The 14,848-nt window shown below is 35.2% G+C and overlaps 1 protein-coding gene across 1 annotated transcript; it reads right to left on the bottom strand.

The window, feature by feature from the left end:
- Positions 1–460: 460 nt before the first annotated feature.
- Positions 461–8,687, bottom strand: LOC114415979. The gene is made up of 6 exons (XM_028380847.1): positions 8,340–8,687; positions 7,760–8,227; positions 7,266–7,469; positions 6,915–7,163; positions 6,642–6,775; positions 461–596 (listed from the first exon to the last, which is right to left on the bottom strand). Exons 1-6 carry the CDS (start codon positions 8,685–8,687, stop codon positions 461–463), a joined length of 1,539 nt encoding a protein of 512 aa, XP_028236648.1.
- Positions 8,688–14,848: the final 6,161 nt, after the last annotated feature.

Genomic DNA, 14,848 nt, shown 5'->3' on the forward strand with positions numbered 1-14,848 from the left:
TCGACATATAAAGACGGTTACTAGTTAATAACCGCCTTTGCATGTGTGTCCTTCGACATATAAAGACGGTTATTAGCTAATAACCGTCTTTGAACGCTGTGTATCCTTCAACATATAAAGATAGTTATTAGTTAATAACCGTTTTTAAATGTTGTGTGTCTTTCGACATATAAAAATGATTATTAGCTAATAACCGTCTTTGAATGTTATGTCTGCTTTAACATTCAAAGACGGTTATTAGCTATTAACCGTCTTTGAATGTTGTATGTCCTTTGTCATATAAAGATGATTAGCTATTAACTCTCTTTGAATGTTGTGTGTCCTTTGTCATTCAAGACAGTTATTAGCTATTAACCATCTTTGAATGTTGTGTGTCCTTTGTCATATAAAGACGGTTATTAGCTATTAATCGTCTTTGAATGTTGTGTCTACTTTAACATTTAAAGACGATTATTAGCTATTAACCATCTTTGAATGCTGCATCTGTTAACTTTGAATGCCTCGCATAATTATGCTGATCATCAACTTCAACTGCTTCCTTGGTAATCACCTTAAGCTCTTCCATGGAATATGGATGCTCAGGGTCCTTTATATCTCTTATATGATTTGTCAATGTTAAGAAAATATTAAAGTTACAATTATCAACTCTTTTTTAATTTTCTGAGTAATTATCGAAAGAAAAAACAAAAGAAATGAAATTTAAATTTTTTTAAAAAGGATATGAAAAACCTCTTGTTGGTCAATTGGTTCGACAACATACTCATCATGGGGAGCAGATGGAGCTCGACGCTCTTTCTTTTCATATATGATAGGGTTCGCATTGATTAACTTAGTTACCATTTTGGCCAAGAGTTGCAACTTGCTCAGCTAGGGAAACAACGAGTATTGAACTGGAATTTATCATTTTAACTAATTGATTTCTGATGCTATTTGATCTCCATTGTTTCATTGATAGTAATTTTAACTAATTGATTTCTGATGCTATTTGATCTCCATTGTTTCTAACTAGTACCCGCTAAAACATTGCTTTCACAGCTCAAGTTAATCTACTTTGCTTGTGTAGGGGCATCTTTCCGTTGTATCTATCTCTTTGGTCAAATATCAAAATAGATGTCATGTTATTGGGAATGGTCGTCATTCACAAGTTCCCTAGCCTAAATTGTTAGTAACTAAAACATATTCTCTAACCTCTAACATCCATTTTTTCCTTTTTGGTGCAACCTAGATCTACATTTTTAGTGCAAACTGAAAGAAAACTATGAAGTAGAGCAACTGCAAACAATTCTCATGATTTCTTTCACTATCACCACCAAATTAACCATTAACTAATTTCACAGCATCAGAAATTTTGATTCTATAAATGGTAAGGAACATAAATACATACGATATTTATAACTGCACAGTCAAGCTGGAAACAATAGATTTTTCTTTTTTGGTGAATGGAAATAAATAGAAATTTATCTGAAAGCTTTAAATACCATTTTTTCTTGTGCATGTCCTGGCAATCAAACTGACATCAATAATATCTTTCCCAATGGCTGCTTGAAAGTGATGAAAGCCTATTTACTTGTCAAGGATAACCTCCTCTAAAAAAAGGTCAAAATAAAGTGTTTTATGACTGCAAATTTTAGAGCATGTATAAGTTAAAGGCAAACAAATTCTGCTTTTCATTTCCAGTAAACACACATCAGAGGCCAATCAAATACCCAAATTCATTCATTGAGCTTTGGTTATCCGGAAAAACATGAATCTTCCTTCCATTTAGCAGATGCAGAAATGGCCTAAGAATATTTGCTTCCCTTCCAGTTTTTATTGGAAGAACAACTCCACACTAGTCAACAATCATCCAAATCTACGACTGAAACAACTAGGAGATCTTCTGAATTCAATAACGGGTTTTGTCTCCCGAATGACAAGAAAAAATGAGCGAAAAGTACCTAGATGAGAGCGGTGAAGACGACATAGATTACGTAGAGGTCAATGATCTGAAAGAAAGAGGATTAGGAAAAAAGAGACAATAGAAATTAGGGGAGAGAGAAAGATAGTTAGTTTATTATGTGTTTTTGTCTCCCAAATGAATATTATGCATTATCTTTCATGTGTTTTTGTATTATGTGAATGAATCATCCTTGTTTAACTTTGTACCATACTGGGCTAATTATTATCCACATATGTAGAGATTCATCAAGACAAGAGAAAACTAAAGAAATATTGACTTCGATATTAGGGGGGAAGGGAATAGAACATTTTCGTCCAAGTTAAGTTCTTACCGAAGCAAATCCAATGCACATTATACTGAATCCAGGAAAATCAAAAGGTGCCTTTTCAGTAAATTATGTTGTACTTATTGCATAGAACATGGGGAGAAGACAATATCAACGTTGCAATTTGCAAATACAAACCAGCAACTAACGTGAAGGAAAGGATCACCTATTTTCCAATAGTACTAATAGCATGCAGGCCTAATTAAGACTAGTCCTTAGATGCTCTCCAACACTTTTCAGTTAGTTTAGGAAATTAGAGGTTACCACATCATAAAGTGAGGCTATGAGATAAATCTGAACAATAACTTTCAAATTTTTACACAAACTTGCATACTTCAAACCATAATTTGAGTGTATAAGCTGAGTTTAATTCATGATTATGTTTGGCAAAAGCATGGTTGAGTTGTACTTTGGACATGATTTTAGATTTCAAACTATAATTTTATTTATATTTTAAAGACCACATATATTTGTTATGGGAACAATTTTACTCAAGTCCAAATAGGATTATTATAGTGATAAAGTTCTTCCTTTGAGTATTTAATACATCTTTATACTTAAAATTTAAATGAGACCATTAATTAAACAAGAACAACTTTGAGTTAGTGGATCAATGCAGTTAGTGATTTTCAGACTTTAGTGATCTTTGCAAGCTATAAACCAAAACCCCCCCTAAGACCTTTTTGTTTGTTCTATCCCACTAATTGGAGTAACTTACTCCACTATTATTATTGTTCATTAAAATGGACAACTATAACTAGACAAAGGACTACTCCTTGGAATAGATACCCATATATCAATTATCATCATCTGCTAAATGAGAAAATTTCTTGTGGGTCTACATGTTGCCAAGTGCCATGATATTCCTACTTACTATTTCCTAAGTAGTGCATTTAAATTACTCGAACTTGTGCAGCTTCTCACCATGTTCTGTCAGAAAATGCCAACAATGAGTGGCAGAGTGTCATCACTACAAAGAAGATGAGCTTCAATTTAGTTGTGGGGCAATTGTGAAACATAAAGATTAATGTTAAAGCTTGGTTTACCGCCATTTTATTCAGAAAAGAGTTCTAGGAATATTCAACTTCCCCTCTCTATTGTCAATTAGAGGACCCTTTAGAAAAGGGCATGGGGTCAGGGCACAATAGACCATGCACAATTATTGACATAAAATAATGTGAACTCTCTGTTACCAGAATATAATAACAATAATGTGAAGTCTGAAAAAAAAATGAACTAAAAGCAGACAGAGAGTAATTATGGTGTATATTTTAGGAACATTCTACCAGATTTTATATGATGCATTGCTCCACAAGCAACTATTTAATTAGATTCACTAGGTGTATTCTATATATAACCTTAGTGGAGCTTTCTTTATTATAAGCAAGTTGTAACTAATAAGATTGAAGCAACAATTAAAGTTTCCTAATAACATGCATAATGATCAATAGATAAGAGCATGCTTTTCTTTATTGATTAGAGGCAGCAAAGAAAGACTTGGCTTCCATTACAAAACAAGTTTTTAAGTTTATGGCCTCTATGGATGTCACAAGAAATCAACTGAAGCATGTGAGTGCAGCCACGATTCATTTAAAGAACAAGGAATCGAAAATTGGTGCAAAAGTTCAAAACCTCAATTACAAGCTCTTGAGAGCAAAATCTAAATTAGAAGTCGTGTCTGCTGCAGAGGAAAAGGCCAAATCAATAGTGAGTAACTTGACACAAACTCTTGATAAGCTCAAGTCCAAAACAGAAGCAACAAAAAAAGATAAAGACCTTATAATAAATGGAGAGGTTGCATAAACCAAAGAAGAGATTAAAAAGGCCTTGTTGGAGATAAAGGTGAGTGAAGAAAGATTTCAAGGTGCCATGGAGTGCGCAGTGAGAAACCTAGAATGGGAAAGGGGGGGGCTTTATTTATGGGCTTCTACACTAGTTAATTTAATTAATTACTTTTATAATATCATTTTAAAATTATCTTTTTCTTATTTTTATAGGATGAGAAATAAGAAGAAACCTGGATACATTTTTAAGTTTAACTCATTAACTGTACTAGAGTTTAAAAATTTATAGGAAGGGGACCATGCAACCATGATTTTAACTCTGCAAAACCTGCAATCATGATTTAAAGACTGAAATTAAATTTTTCTTTTCTCATACATAAAATATTATTAAGGATTGATTTTCTACTTTTCTTCATCCGGGAGAGTATATATAGCCTTGTTTAATTTGGATCATAAAAATAGAAGAAAACATCAAAGCAAGATTAGTTGGTACATTAAACCTTGTTCATACTATCTAGCTAGTCTGCCTTGTCTAGTTGGGGGTGTTCTTAATTACTATGACTATGTTATGTTGACTCAACTATTCCATAAACAAAGTCGAACTACTTGAATCCCAAAATTACAATCTAAGTAAATTAAACAATCGTTAGCTGTGTCTTCAAATAGAAATAAATGAATTAATGAGGCTAGTGAATTGAACCAGCTTGCTGCTTTCCCACATACTGAGCATTGTTAACATGTAATAGGAAAACACTTCCTCTGTTACTTATCAAAAAACACTCCCTCTGTTTTGGAACAACTGATTTTGGAAGGATAGAATGAAAAAAAAAATAAGAAAAAACAGATTGAAGAAATACTAAATACTAATAAATAATGTCACTAGAAAGAAAAAGATTTTTAAAAAAATTAGGTGAAAATAAGGTATCTAAATAATTGCATTTTTTCACCCTTTTGGAGCTCTAAGCAGTGAAATCATCAGAAGCTTTAGCCTTGGAGAAGCTCAAGATTCTTAGGGAGAATGCCATGAAAGACAGAATTAGTAATGTAACAAAGCCTAGTTTGTTAATTATCCTTTTTTCACCCTTTAAATTTCTCTCTATCAAAAATAAATCTGCTTGAGTATTTTACGATACTTATATATTTTAATTTTCTCTAAGTGATTTATAATATAATGGTTATCTATGAAACATTTTTCTTTTTTTTCAGAAAAAAACAAATGTATCATTAATAGGAAGAGGTCACGGTACAAGGGTACCCTGCCCTTACTTTACCAGTCCCAAAAAAGAAAAACCTGTCCTCTGGTAAACAACAAATATTTTCTTTCTTACCTATAAACCAATTGTTCCTAAAACCAAATAAATTCCTAAACTGATAAAAGTATACCCCTAAACCCCCAACAAGAAATCCCCCTCCTATTCCTATCCCAACATATTCACATATATATGTGCATGTCACCTAATCCACCAGCCAACTCGTTGTAGACATTAACAGTTCTGTGACTGCATCAAAAGGCTAGACAAGTTCCAAGGCATGCTACCCACTGAATGGCAGACCTTTTGCTTCTGATTAAATTTGTTTTTGCTGATTAAAAAATAAATAAAAAATCTTCCAACAGCATGTGTGAGTGTGACTAAGGACCCTCAAATGATACTTTAAATTTCTCTCTATCAAAAATAAATCTGTTTGAGAAACCATGCAGGGAAGGCAAATGAAATTGCTAAGAAGGTAAGTAAGTGACTAACCTAGCTGTAAGGACCGTGGAGAAAGCCTTGCTCTTCACGAACTCCCTGATTCAAAGGAACTTTGAGCCGTAAGAAGAGTCATCCACGTGCATCGTCGGGTTGATCGAATGGAAGAACAACGAAGAGGGCTACGTTGCTTCAATGTCAATGTTCACTCACAGAACAGGCAAGAGGGGCTAGGGTTCAATGTAACGAAGAGGGGCTACGACGAAAGGTTTTTAACGGGCTTTGTTTTTTTTTAACCCAACTACGATGGTTTTTTACTAAAACCCGTCGTAAAGTTTATTACATATAACATTCTAAGGCGGTTTTTAATAACCGCCTTAGAATGTATGTCGTAAAATGCATTATTTTTTAGAATAATTGCAAAAATGCCACCGCGTCACTATTTAAATCGGTTTTCTAAATAACCGTCGTAGCACAGGTGACGTAAAAAGCAATATTTGTAGTAGTGCATTAAGCTCGCATGTTTCACATGAACTTGCTTTCAAGAAATGTATTTAATATCATGTTAGGTTGCATCTAATAATTTAGTGACTAAGAGAAAATGTAACCAAAGAAAAGTAATGATACATATCATGTTAGGTTTACCCATTCGAGGACCATACACATCTTTTTTATTTTATTTTATTTTTATTATATAATTTTTTACGTTATATTTTTTATATTTCTTTTTAAGATAATTTTATCATCATATTATTATTTATTAAAGGTATCAATTCAAGAAGGTGTGTGATATAGAGTGCACAAAACATAAAATAATGTAACAAATACAAAAGTTTTGTCAAATACAAGACATAAAAATGATCTATGAATGATCTATGCACCGTCTTTGTCGCGCCCTAACATACACATTTCCATCTGAGGTGACACCCCTAATGATCCTGAGGCAGTCTTCCATGATCTCATGTAACTCTGTGCCTTCAGTGACTATCCTTAGGTTGAGCACACACTCCAACCTTTCTGTGATCCCTTCACAAGCATCCTATGACACTCATAAAAACACATTTATTACAACATTTAAAATAACTAACATTTTATAAAACAGTAAAACAACTAATTTTACCACAGCATGTCTGGGGGATCAGATGCCTGTGACGGTCCACCTTCTGCTACCATGGGACCTCCGGGATATCTAGCTCCACATATGCCTCATGTTGTGGGATAGGTGGATGTCTTGGCTGATCACCTACTTGTGTGGGTGTCATGAACGGATGAGATATCCGGAAGAACCACTCCATGTAATCTCCTGAAACCTGCTCAGGCACAAGACAAATCTGACCCGAAACTGCTAGATGGTCTGAGTAGTGCATCCATCTGTCGTCGATATCATCATATGACAAGGTGGCACTAATAGGCAGTGGAGGGATGGTCTGAACATAGCCAAACTATCGCATCACCCTCTCTGGTCAAAGTGTGACCACAATAGGACCCCATCTAAGCTGACCCTGGAAGCATGAAATGAGGTTAAATGCCCTAACTCCTCGGTGGTCACCATAAGGCATCAAGCACATGTCAGTGATCGACAAAGCATCTATACGTGTCCGATACGGCGATGCTATTAGTCCCTTCATATAAGCCTTCGTAGTAAGCCATCGGCAGGCACGTGGGGACATCTCATCGAAGCCATCATCAGTGACGCAATTATGCACACTGGGAAAGTGCTCATATATCCAACACTACAAACATGAGATGAACATAAAATCAATGTCAAATACACATAAAAAACATATTTACATCATAATCCAATTTAACATATTACAAACACAAAATTTGCCTGTTATAAAGTAAGGTACCCAACAATTTGTTTTGTAATGCTCTGATAAGCTTTATTTAAATGGTCATACATATGCACCAGTGTGGTAGCTTCCCAGGCATAGCTCCCACTCTGAGCCAAGTCTCAAAAAACATCCAAATGCACTACATGAACATGTGTTGCACTCTTGTTAGCAAAAAGAGTGCAACTAACCAAATGTAGCAGATAAGCACGAGCTACAAAAATCCACTGTTGGGTCTCGCATCTCGTTTGATGGATATCCTGTAGCCACGACAGACGTACATATGCCCCATGACACCATACATTCTTAGTTCTAGCCTCCTCACCCGACACCTCAAGCAACTCCACCAACATGATGACCGCCTCGTCCACAAGTAGAGGCTCAAAGCTGTGGAAGGCGCTTGTGATCGGCAGATTGAGGAGTGATGCCACATCATCCAGTGTGATGGTTTGCTCTCCTACTGGAAGATGGAAGCTGCTAGTCTCCTTGTGCCACCTCTCGACAAAAGCATATATAACTCCCGGATCGCCGATGACTACTGAACTCGCGATCAAAGTAGTTAATCCTATGGCAGCGACTGACCCTTCAATCTCAGGCACTGGCCTCCCAAATTTCTCAACCTTCCTTCCGTGGGAGACCAACTTCAATTCAGGAAATTCCTGAATTGAAGCATAAATAATTCCAAATAACAGTATATCAAAAATTAATTATCACAAACAACTCAACAATAACAAAGAATTAACAAATAACTTTACGTAAAAATTATAACACCTCTCTACTCCATATGCTATATGCAACATGCTCAGCAAATGAAGTTAGCATTGATGGGTCACGTGGCCCACCTGGGAATCCCTCAGCATCATCATCAGCTGATCCCTCAACACCATCACTAGCTAAGCCCTCTGCACCAGGTGCAGGTACGTCCGTACTCATCTCAGGAACATCCTCAGTCATCTCAGGAACATCCTCAGCAACAGGGGCAACTACCTGTTGCCTACGTGCGGATGCGGTAGGCCTACGCCGTTGGGGAACATCATCTGCATGATGATCATCATGTCTACCAAAGGCTCTGCCTATAACCCTACCTAATGCATGACCTAAACCTCTAGTTCTAACCATGATCTGCAAATCATGACGAACATGTATTTTTTTTTGTCAAATTCAATATTCAAATAATTATAAACCTGCATAACCCTAAGTCCTCAGCCCTAGATTAAAAACTCTTATCCCACTACCCTAAACACTAATGCCTACGCACTACATAAACTAAACCCTAGACACTAAACCCTAAGCACTACATATCTATAATTTCTAAACCTACCAATAACAAACAAACATATATATTAAACCCTAACATCTAAACTAACCCCTAACCTAAACCCTAATCAGTAAACTAACCTTAAGCTCAACCCTAACCACTAAAAAAATCCCTACCAACTAAACTAAACCCAAGCCTCAACCCTAACCAATACATATGTACCATTTCTAAAATTCAATAACATACCACAAGAAATATATATATATATATATATATATATATATATATATATATATATATATATATATATATATATTAAAACCTAACAAGTAAACTAAACCATAACATATACCCTAACAAATAAAATACACCCTAACAACTAAAATAGGCCCAAAGCTCAACCCTAGGCACTAGAATAAACCCTAACCACTAACCCTACCCATACATATCTACCATTTCTAAAACTCTCAATAACATACCAACAAATATATTAAACCCTAACGACTAAACTAAACCATTAGCTTAACCATAACCGCTAAAGTAAACCCTAAACCCTAAACCAAACCCCAAGCACAACCCTAGGCTCTAGAATAAACCCTAACCACCAACCCTACCCCTTTATGTTGGATCAAGTGGCCTCGGAATAATTAAGAAGGGGGGGTTGAATTAATTATTAATTAACCTTTACTAATTAAAATTTACCCTTCTTAAGCTTTTACTATGTTGTTAAGTAAAGAACAAAAATATAAACTTAACCAAAAGTAAAAGCGGTAATTAAAGTGCACAGTGGAAATTAAAAGAGTAGGAAAGAATAAGACAAACACACAAGAGTTTTATACTGGTTCGGCAACAACCCGTGCCTACATCCAGCCCCCAAGCGACCTGCGGTCCTTGAGATTTCTTTTCAACCTTGTAAATTCCTTTACAAGCAAAGATCCATAAGGGATGTACCCTCCCTTGTTCTCTTTGAACAACCTAGTGGATGTACCCTCCACTAGAACTGATCCACAAGAGATGTACCATCTCTTGTTCTCAGTCACAATAACCCAAGTAGATGTACCCTCTACTTGTACCACAAAGGATGTACCCTCCGATGTGTTAAGACAAAGTTCTCAGGCGGTTAGTCCTTTGAAACTTTGTGAATGGGGAAACAAAAAAATTCTCAGGCGGTTAGTCCTTTGAAATCTTTTGTTTATGGGAAAAGGAAGAATCAAAAGAATTCTCAGACTATGTCGTTTTGAATTCTTTGACAAGGGAGAAGGGAGACACAAAAGAATTCAAATGGTTAGTCCTTTGTTCTTTTGGAAAAGGGAGAAGAGAGACACAAAAAGAATTCAGGCGATTAGTCCTTGGCGAATTCTTTTTGGCAAAGGGAGAAGGGAATGAAAAAGATGAATAACACACTTTTGTTTTCAAGGTTTAGAAAACCAAAAAACTTTAGAAAGCTTTTGACAAAGGAAGAAGAAGAAGAAATTCAAGAAGATGTTCAAAGAGACTCAAGGGTTGTAAAGGATTGAAATCAATGTATTCAATGTATGTAAAATGCAATTTAAGGTCTTGCTTTTATAGACTCTTCATGTCTGGTCAAGAAAACCATTAGAAGAGTTATAACTTTTAGAAAAACTTGAAAACCATTGGAAGAGTTACATCTTTTGAATTTTATTCAAAACTTATCACTGGTAATCGATTACCAAATCATTGTAATCGATTACACAAAGCATTTTTGGGAAAGGATGTGACTCTTCACATTTGAATTTGAATTTCAATGTTCAAACACACTGGTAATCGATTACCAATATATTGTAATTGATTACACCATTTTGAAATTGATTGGAACGTTGTAAATTCAGTTGAAAGCTTTTTGAAAACAAAACTTGCCACTGGTAATCGATTACAAGAGAGTAAAAACTCTTTGGTAAAAAGTTTTCTGAAAAATTCATGTGCTACTCAATGTTTTGAAAAACTTTTTTGTACTTATCTTGATTGAGCCTTTTCTTGATTCTTGAATCTTGATCTTGATTGTTCTTGATTCTTGATTCTTGAAAACTTGAAACTTCTCTTGAATCTTTCTCTTGATTCTTGAATTGTTCTTGACTCAATCTTGAAATCATTCTCATGGGCTTTTTGTCATCATCTTTGTTATCACCAAAACACCTTGAATCAATCTTGATTCATCATCATGAAGCAATGAAGCTTGCTTTTACACTTTACATATCTACCATTTCTTAAACTACCTACCAACAACATATATTAAACCCTAAGCCCCACACCAAACCCTAATGCCACCCCTAAGCCCTAAACTAAACCCTAACAACCAACCTTAACTAATACCCTCATAAATATTAAACCATAGCATCTAAACTAAACCCTACGCTCAACCCTAATCCCTAACATAAAACTAACCTCTACCCCCTAAACCCTAACCACATACAGTCAGTCCTAGGCCCTTAACTAAACCCTAGCCATTAACCCTAATATCTATTTTGATGCAAATATATTAAACATCAAAAACAAAAATGTTACCTAATATATACTATTAAACTTAAATTTTTTTTCATACCACCATGCAATCATATATTTTTTTATTAAAAAAACATACCTATTTTTAATACAAAATAAACAAATACAACTAAATTTATAAAACAAATTAACAAAATTAATAAAAAAAATTGCAAACCTTCATACGGAAGAAGTTCTTCCGTATTAACAACCCTAACGCCATTCCATGGATGCAATCCTAAGCTCTAAGTCATCTACCCTACAACAATAATCAACGAAAAAAGCCATTAAAGGGTAAGAAAAGGAAACTAACCTCGACGCCGGAGAAGATGCAAGGAAAAGCAGGTGGAAATAGTCGCGGAAACGAAGAAGACGAAAAGGGAGAAGTTGCGGAAGAAGAGGAACAAGGAAGAAGATGCAGAAGAAGGTAGTGGTGCTGGGTGTGTGTCTCGCTTTTTTATTTAAAATTAACCATTCATTAAAAGTGTTGGGTGCACCAAGAATAGTGCTAGGTGCACCTAACAACACCCAAAAGGCAAAAATGCTCAAACAAGAATGCGTACAGAGTTTGCGATGTGTTCTGGCCCAAGTAGGCCTAATAAGAATGAGTGTCATTCACTTTGGCCCATTGTTCATAGGACACTATTTGAACCTTCTTTGGTGAAAGAACAACATTTCTCTTTGGTCTTTGAGCATTGTAAACGAGATAAGGGAAATGTTTCAATTGAGGCACCTCGAGAAGTCTCGTCAATTTCACACAGTACATGTGGAACTATTAGAGTATTAGAAGTTCCAAACGAACATGCCGTAGGTAAAGTTTGGACGATGTCAAAGGAATTGGGTGTGGAAGGAAAGGGCCCAGATGATATGTATGTATAGAAAGGGTGGCTAGTGGGAAGGGGGAGGCAAGGTCCCACATGAAGATCATGTCTTTGAATGTAATGGGCTCAGGGAACCATTTCAAAAAATTCCAAATTATATCCTTTATTTGAAAGGAGGGGGTTGATTTATGTTTCCTCCAAGAGACTAAATGTTCAATTTTTTATTTTTATGTGGCGTTCCTTTGTGGGGTGGGCAGGATTTGAGAGGTTATCTAAACCGTTTATTGGTATGTCGAGGTGGGGAGGGGGAAGTTGTTGTGTATTTGGAGGAGAAGGTTGTTTTCCATGAAGTTTTGGGTTGAAGGTGCTAGCTTTGTTGACTTTTGTGTGGGTAGTTCGCAGCGACAAAAAGAAACATGTTCTATTAAGATATATCCATCTTGTCTTGTAGATGGAAAACAAAAATTAAGGAGTGAATTAGTTATGTCAAAGAGAGGTTTTGGGTGGAGATTTTAATATTGTGGTATTTGATATAGAGAGAAGGGGGCATAATACAAATATCAATTGTTGCGAACAAGAGGAGTTCCATCATTTTATTCAATGCATGAAAATGATTTATTTGCCTATATTGGGGAAATCATTAATTTACATGGTATGTTGTCATAGGAATTGACTCATTATGGAGCTAATTTTCTACACAGTGGGTTGGTACTAGAGACATTTCATACCACTGACCGATTTTGTTGAAGGATTAAGGAAAGAATTGGGGTCTAAAGCCCTTCAACTTCTTTAATTACTGGTTGGAATATCCTAGGCTTTTGACCATGATTACTGATTAGTGGCATAAATATCATTTACAAGGATGGAAGATTTATACCTTTAAGGAGAAGCTTAAACTCTTGAAAGATAATTTGAGAGAGTGGCATAAGTAAGTTTTTAATTCATTGGCTCTTTTAGTTTATCTTAAAGTGGATGAATGAGATAATACTAATGTTGCTATATGTGAAAGAGGGGTAATTGATGTTGAAGCCCATAAGATTCTCTCAGATGATTTTTGGCGATGTTTGTTGATTAAAGAAAGTACCCTTTATGACACCCTCTACCTTGATATACATATTTATATAATAAAATACATGAAAATACAAAATCACATAAAATGATTTTATTCAATAAACGTAAAGGAGTTCACGTGGGTAAAAGGTTCACATTCGCATTAATCACCAAATTAAAAAACTTATCAATTAAGGGTATGAAAACATTTTCGATTCAAAACAAGATCATCCAAAACTCTAGAGAATGAACTAAAGACTTAGCATGTGAAACAAAAATAATAAAAACTACATGTCCAGAACTTCATGCAATTAATATAGAAACTCATGCCCCAATATCACATCCTATTAGAGCATTATGTCTCAGTATCTTCTAGCACGAGATTCTTTAAAACCATCCACCTAACTATCTGTTCCCACAAACATAAGGTTCGAAATCATCATAGGATCCAAGCACAAACAACACACAGGAAGTGAGTTATCACATTCCTAAACAAATATATATATATATATATATATATATATATATATATATATATATATATAAAAGTATAAGAAGCTCAACTTAACTCAATTCACATTATTTTACCACTCATTGCATAACATCACTTGTGCCAAGGATTTAATCACAAATCACATTCCACGCCTTCACGATTAATCACACATTCAAGACAACACATCTTAAATACAATACCACATCTCACACTTACACAATTCATTATATACCATCACATAACAAGTCATAATGATCATTACACAGACGTTATGTAACAGATACACTAAAACTCATTCCTATATGAAATGTGGTACCATGTTAGTGAAAAACCTTGTCGGACGCCTAGGAGTACATGACAAGACAAACCACACACTGGTAAGTTAGGTCACTCTCACTAGGTAAAATCATAGGAAGACCAGTCAGGGTCACACTATTTTGCAAGAATGCTCCAACCATGTGGAATTGACACAGGCTTAAAGGAGCACTCAAATTAGGTGTATATACCCATAAGGCCTAGGCTTCGAAGAGTCCATCAGGGCCTCTCCCTCCTGATTCAGGTCCAACCTAGAAAACATTTTAACACACAAATTTTATCTATGAACTATACAAAACACATGACTCCTCAATTGTTCTCAAAATAATTTTAACTCGTCGGGTTCCTACAGTCTCCCATCACAATACTCATTGTGCATTAACTCGTCGCCCTTAAAGGATCTTACAATCGTGTGATTGTACGATTCATAACTCATAATTCAATGCACACAACATCTCAATATACGTGTGATCTCACAATTTAACACATACTCAACTTACACACAGTTCATCATACTTTTATAATCTCAATACATCACGTTATCACACCTCATGCATCATATAATATCACACAGTAATAATATTAATATGTTATGTTCATATGACTAATCATCTCATTAAAATAGACATTTAAAATCATATATGTGTCACTAAAGTTTGAACTATGCAATACACACAACTACATAATTGTTTTCAAAATTATTTTAACTCGTCGTGCCTCAAAGTGATTAACTCGTCAGGTTCCCATAGTGGATCCCATCGCAATACTCGTCACGCATTAACTCATCATCCTTAAAGGGTCTTATAGTTGAGTGATTGTATAATTCATAGCTCACAACTCAATG

Source organism: Glycine soja, chromosome 6, assembly GCF_004193775.1.
Source record: "Glycine soja cultivar W05 chromosome 6, ASM419377v2, whole genome shotgun sequence".
Lineage (NCBI taxonomy): Eukaryota > Viridiplantae > Streptophyta > Magnoliopsida > Fabales > Fabaceae > Glycine > Glycine soja.

What these genes read in the sequence shown, in the direction of transcription:
- LOC114415979 (XM_028380847.1), bottom strand. Translation starts at nt 8,687, where the DNA reads ATGGTTAGAACTAGAGGTTTAGGTCATGCATTAGGTAGGGTTATAGGC. An exon ending in GTGCTTATCTGCTACATTTG is followed by an intron (nt 7,470 to 7,759) that starts GTTAGTTGCACT and finishes TCATGTTTGTAG; the next exon opens with TGTTGGATATATGAGCACTT. An exon ending in TGGAGCTAGATATCCCGGAG is followed by an intron (nt 6,776 to 6,914) that starts GTCCCATGGTAG and finishes TGAGTGTCATAG; the next exon opens with GATGCTTGTGAAGGGATCAC.